Source organism: Epinephelus moara, chromosome 2 (assembly GCF_006386435.1).
Source record: "Epinephelus moara isolate mb chromosome 2, YSFRI_EMoa_1.0, whole genome shotgun sequence".
Lineage (NCBI taxonomy): Eukaryota > Metazoa > Chordata > Actinopteri > Perciformes > Serranidae > Epinephelus > Epinephelus moara.
Genome location: NC_065507.1, coordinates 4526686 through 4532977, shown reverse-complemented (window position 1 = coordinate 4532977; position 6292 = coordinate 4526686). Strand labels below are relative to the sequence as shown.

Below are 6292 nucleotides of genomic sequence, written 5' to 3'. Positions count from 1 at the left end.
TAAGAAGCTCTCTGCTCTGTTGTGCTGCATGGAGATATTAATTGAGTGTATTTAATCACTCCTCCCTCCTGTATCCCTTTTCTGTGGATACACAAATTATGTTATGGACCACCAAATCCCTGCATGCGATATCAAACCTACGTCACACTTCAGTACCCCAGCCTTACCCTCTCCTCCTCCTCCTCCTCCTCCCCCTTCCCCCCCTGGCCTTTATCCCGTCGACAGGGCGCCCCAGTTGGAGGCCACATCATCAACTACCTGCTGGAGAAGTCCCGCGTGGTGCACCAGAACCACGGGGAGCGGAACTTCCACATTTTCTATCAGCTGATCGAGGGAGGAGAGGAGGACCTGCTGAGACACCTGGGCCTGGAGAGGAACCCTCAGCAGTACCAGTACCTGGTCAAAGTAAGTGTCTGCTACTTTAAAGAGTCAGTGTGTAGAGCTTAGGGGCATATAATGTTTTCTTTAGTGTATAATCACTGGAAAATAAGAACTGATGTCATTTAGTTACCTTAGAATGAGCTGCTTATATCTACATACCAAGCGCTATGTTGTTTTGAACACACAAACCAAACTAGCTCTAGATCGGACCATTAGCATCTCTGCCACCGTAGCTGCTTGGCACATTAAAGNTAATCACTGGAAAATAAGAACTGATGTCATTTAGTTACCTTAGAATGAGCTGCTTATATCTACATACCAAGCGCTATGTTGTTTTGAACACACAAACCAAACTAGCTCTAGATCGGACCATTAGCATCTCTGCCACCGTAGCTGCTTGGCACATTAAAGAAGTTTCAGTATTGCAACCTCACCACTAGATGCCACTGAATCCTGCACACCAGACCTTTAATAGAGTTGCAAAATGGCTGGAGCTGTTTTGGAAGTCCTTGGTTCCAGAAATGAGTCGCTAGAGACGCGGACGCTTCAAAGATGCTTGAAGCGCTTATTCAGTGTGCGCTAGCTACTGCCGTCTTACGCTCAAAAAAGTTGAAAATATTTTAACTTTTCAGCGTCTATGCGCGTCTAAAAAGAAGCGTCTACAAAAACGCCCGTCTAAAAAGACACTTGAACGCCGGTCAGACGCGCCGTATCATAGGAAAACAATGCTTTTGCTGGCGTTGCATTTCTAGCGTTTCATCTTGGTGTGATCGCTCCCTAAGGCTGTTCAGTTAGGGCTGGGACACAGTCTTTGACCCCATGGGAGCTCTCTGTGTGCTCCCTGCATCTTGTTTTTTTGGTTTGTTTCTCTGTGTGCTCCCTGCATCTTGTTTTTTTGGTTTGTTTTTTAGTTCATAAACCTGCATTAATGCTAGGTCATGGTGAAAGGGATAGTTCGGATTTTTTGAGGTACTGATCCATAGTCAGCATATTACACACAGTAGATGTCAGTCGGCACGCCCCCAGTTTGGAGAAGCAGGCTGGAGTCTGACATAGAGGCTAAGCAATGTGCTGCTGTGGAGGGGTCGGCAACAAAACGTATGTTTGCCACCTAAAACAATCTACATCAGTTTAAGTGTACACTATATTGAGAGTTTTTTCACTGCTTTACCTCTTGTGACAGGAAAGCTGTTAATGGCTTAATCTATGCTCTCGTCAAAGCCACCAGACTCCACTGAGAAAAACACCCTGCTTACCCAAACTGGGGGCGTGCTGACTGACATCTACTGTGTGTAATACACTGTGTATGGAGGAGTAGCCCACACAGCCCCACTTCTAAAATGAAACAAATTGAACTGTCCCTTTAAATCTCAGTAAAACCCCCTGATGCTGGTGTGGAGGGAAACCTGTGTATGAATATAAATCATCTGTAAATACTGCAGGGAAGTTGCAGTAAATCTTTCTCTCACTCACGCCTGCTCCCTCTCTCCATCCTGTCATAAGCCATTGGTGTGTGTGTGTGTGTGTGTGTCCCAGTGGGAGTTCTGGTTAATAGGCTCTAAGTCAGGGACTCTCAGCGCAGCGAGAGAAAGCTTTCCTCAGGGGGGAAATCTGCCTTAAGGCACTCGCTGAACTCTCCACTCGATAAACACACACACACAACGACAACCACTGAGCAAAAACAACTCATACGTGTGTTTGTCTAAAGAGGTGTTTACATCACACATAAATAGGTGTTTACTTTACATGTAAACAGCTGTTTACACATCACCTGCTTTATGGATTCTGCCGGACGTGTTAATTAATTCACCAGGACATGAAACACTGACGTAGGTGATAAACATATTATGTGTGTGTGTGTTTTCCACAGGGTAACTGTCCCAAAGTGAGCTCCATCAACGACCGCAGCGATTGGAAGACGGTGAAGAAAGCCTTGACTGTGATTGGCTTCAGTGAGGAAGAGGTGGAGGTGAGGACCAAGTGTGAGCTGCGTAAATCACGCCTGACATGTTTGTTTGTCACTCAGAGTAGCACAGATGGGAATCTCCAGGCACCTCACGGTTTGATTCAATTACGATTCAGGGTTCAATTATAAATCGATTATCGATGCATAAACTTGAGAAACTTGGAGCACGAGTCTCTTTCTCCCTGAAGAAGACAGAGGAGGTGGAAGCTTTGAAACCTTTCCGCCAGGGCCAGGTGATATAAAGACTATGTACGATGTATCGCTATATTTTCAAGCAAGATATAAATTTATACACCAGTTATATCGATATAGGGTCGAGTTGCGTTACATGACACATGCCAGTGTGCATCTCTCACTCACAAGTTCTCCTGCAACACCTCTCAGAGCCGTAGCCTGACGTGCACCTCCCCAGAAATGTAACTCCACGTCGCAGCGACGCAGACCTCCTGTCTGTTTCTGTGAGCTGAAACCATTTCCCTCAGTGGAAACAAAACTGATTTACTTTAATTTCACAGATAAGAAACAATAAGTTGTGAAGACAATAAAGCCTCCACTAAAATAGCATTTAAAGTCTTGTGTGTGATTTATCCTGGCTTCATATGAGCAGAGGAAATCTCTGCTAGCTGCTAGGCTAATTAATACAATGTAAAATGCCATAGGCTTGTGCTAATAATGTTAGCATGTTATATCCCCGTGTTAGAGGTGCAGCTGCATATTTTCAAACAGGTGAATAAAATCTCTGTCTTTGCATTTTATTTTGATTTTGATCTGTTTTTATAAAAGTGCTTGTGACGTCTCAAATGTAGACTCACAAGTCAGTCTTTAGACGCTTTGCTTAACTAAAGACTGATGTCTTTCTCCCTGATTTTGTGTTTAGATGGGCAGATACAATTTCAGAGTTTAAAAAAACTCCCTACGTTGCAGAACCAATAGTAAATCCGCAGGGCGGTCCTTCGGTGGCTCGCTGAACTCTTGTGCTCGTAAACATAGTCCGACTAGAAACACGTGTAGCGGTACAAAATGGCTCAAGTCGCTGTAAGTCCTTCATTTCCACAATCTTGTGGACTGAGCACACGTTTGATAAAACGGAGTTAAATCTCTCGGCATCCATTTTCAAGCTCTCTGTGTGTTTGTTTCCTTGCGGACGAGAAAAGGGGGAGCGCACATTTCTGGGAGGGCGTGTCCTTTTCAAAAATGCAAGAGGTGTTGCTTTGTTGCCGGCCGTTTTCACTGGTGTCTTAAACACACTTTAGAAAGGAGTGTCCCCAGACTATCAGAAGGCGGAGATCTCTGATTGTCTGGTGGCGAGACTATCTCAAATGAGGCTTTGACTTGCAGCTGAAAACATGTAGTCCATTGCACAGGAAATACCAAGATATACATTTTTGTCCGTATCGCCCAGCCCTACTTTCAGCTACATTTTATGAAGCTTATATATGAAATATGTTGCATTTACACTCATCTGACGACTACTACATTCTTTTAAAAAGTTGAAGTTTACCTCAGATAAACTTGAACAAACATTCCAGCTCTCCCAGTATGAGTGTAAGTGTCCCAACACCACAGGTTGCACCATGAACAGTGAAGTACTCCATGTGCCTGAGGGGGCCGAGCTGTTTCTGCTTCAGACTGACACTGTGGATGTTTGTGTTTGAAAGTGTTTGTTGGACAGAGCTCAGTGTGTGTGTGTGTGTGTGTGTGTGTGTGTGTGTGTGTGTGTGTGTTGTTATATGGTGAGAACTTATTTGTGCTCAGCGTGGGAGTCTTCCTACACGCTCATGAGTCTGGGCTTGCGTCCAGAGCCTTGTAGATCTCACACTGCTCATAAAGTGCGGAGCAGGTGTGCGAGTGTTGCGGCCCTGCTCTGATCGTCGGTCCACATTCGTGTCCTGCTCCAGTCTTAACTTTATTTTAATCAGAGCCACCTTTATCTGCCCAGAAGTCGGTCACAGTCGTAAAGATAGGCAGTAACTACAGACCTGTGTAATCTTATCGTGCTGCGGCCTCTCATCTCTTCACCTTTGTTCTCTCTCTCTCCGCCTCTTTGTCACACTTTATCTTTCATTTTCCTTCCCTTATCCTTATTTCTTCCACCCCTCCATCCCTCCCTTCATCTTCTCTCCCTGTAGGAGCTGTTGAACATAATTGCCAGTGTGCTCCACCTGGGGAATGTGCAGTATGGCGGAGAGGAAGGCACCGTCTGCATCACCTCTGACACACAGATAAAGTACCTGACCAGGGTAAGACACAGCCCGAGCAGGCTCATGAACGCACCTAACAGGCCTGGAGGGAGATGGGATATTTGTTTTATATATAAAGCCCAGGCTGGTATTTATCAAGCATCTCACAGTTCCTCTCACACTAGCACTGAAAGCTGAGTTATTTATGAAGCTTCCTTCACTTACTTTAAGCGAGAGGAGGGATCACTTTTAGCAGAGGGTGCAACATTTTTGTTTTACGACATTCTCAGCAGTAAAGTAGAAATTATGATGGTGTGTTGGAGTTCCTCTGACAGTTGCTGTTTGGAACATTAGACAAGGATAAAACTGGAAATGCAGAGAACAGTATCATAGGTGTTAAATACAGGGCTGTCAGACTCCAGTACCCCTCCACCACCCGTCACCTTCTGACATTCTCAATTATGTTTAGGTCAATTTGTATTCGTACTACTACCACACAGAGAGGCTGAAGCTGGATGTTTCAACCATTTATCTACAACTACTTAATGATTTATTGATTATTTTTAGCCTATTATCTCAGACAGTTGTCTGTCACTTTTAGCTAAATACTTCAGTTGTGTATCCATTATCTTTAGCTAAGTGTTCCTCATTTTATCCGTGTTTTTCATTCATTTATCCATTGCTTTCAGCTAAATGTTTTAGTTGTTTGCCAATTATCTTTCAAAAATATATTATTTTTAGCCAGTTGTCTCAGACATCACCTTTAGCTAAATATTTCAGCTGTTTACTTACTATCTTTAGCTAACTACTCTGCAGTTTGTACATTACTTTTAGCTGACTTTTTCCACCATTTATCCATTTTTTTCATCTAGATATTTTAGTTTTTTGCAGATCATCTTCAGCTAACTGTTTCTGCCATTTATCCATTACTCTTTGCTAAATATTTTAGCGGTTTGCCCATTATCTTTAGCTATTATCCATTAATTTTCTGTAATTTTTTCAGCCTTTTATCCAGTTTTTCAATCATTTATCCATTGCTTTCCACTAAATATTTTAGTTGTTTACCAGTTGTCTTTAGCCAAGTACTTCAGCCTTTTATCCGTTACTCTTACTTAATTATATCAGCCATATATTTATTACTCTGAGCCAACTACTTCAGACATTGAGCATTACCCTGAAGTCAGTTTTTCAACCATTTATTCTTTGCTTTCAGCTCAATATTTTAGTTTAGATGTTGATGTTTACCAATTTTCTTGGTTAACTAGTTCAGTCATGTATCCATTACTTTTAAATCTCAAACATTTTAGTTGTGTACCCGTTTATCTTTAGCTGACCTTTTCAACATGTTACCCACTACTCTTAGTTGTCTATTTTAACCATTTATCTGTTAGCTGTAGCCAACTATTTTAACACTTTATCCATTACTATTCGAGAACTGTTCAGACTTCTCTGTTCACTCACCAACTGGTTTTCACACACTCTCAATTGCTACATGTAGTGTTCAGGTGTGTGATGCCAAAATATCATCAGCTTAATTATTATCATGTTTCCTAAATTTCCATTTGAGGAGATTATAAGTTACCATTGGAAAGCTTTATAAATTATAGCTGCTGCGCAGCAATGGGTCGGGTCCGGGCATTTTTAGGCAATTCTGAGCAACAAGCAGAAGAATTGGAAGACATTTAGGAATTTAGCAACACAATCTGCCTTTTGCATCAGCTGAGGCTTGAACTCACAACCTCTGAGACTAAGAACCAATTTCTAT

At 42.5% G+C, this 6292-nt stretch overlaps 1 protein-coding gene across 1 annotated transcript in view; it reads left to right on the top strand.

The window, feature by feature from the left end:
* Window positions 1-6292, top strand: part of LOC126400892 (unconventional myosin-Ic-like) — a 99186-nt gene that overhangs the window by 62705 nt on the left and 30189 nt on the right. The window contains exons 6-9 of the mRNA XM_050061887.1: window positions 154-405; window positions 2252-2350; window positions 4477-4711; window positions 4882-4937. Coding sequence (XP_049917844.1) covers window positions 154-405; window positions 2252-2350; window positions 4477-4711; window positions 4882-4937 — 642 coding nt within the window. The remainder of the gene's footprint in view (window positions 1-153; window positions 406-2251; window positions 2351-4476; window positions 4712-4881; window positions 4938-6292) is intronic.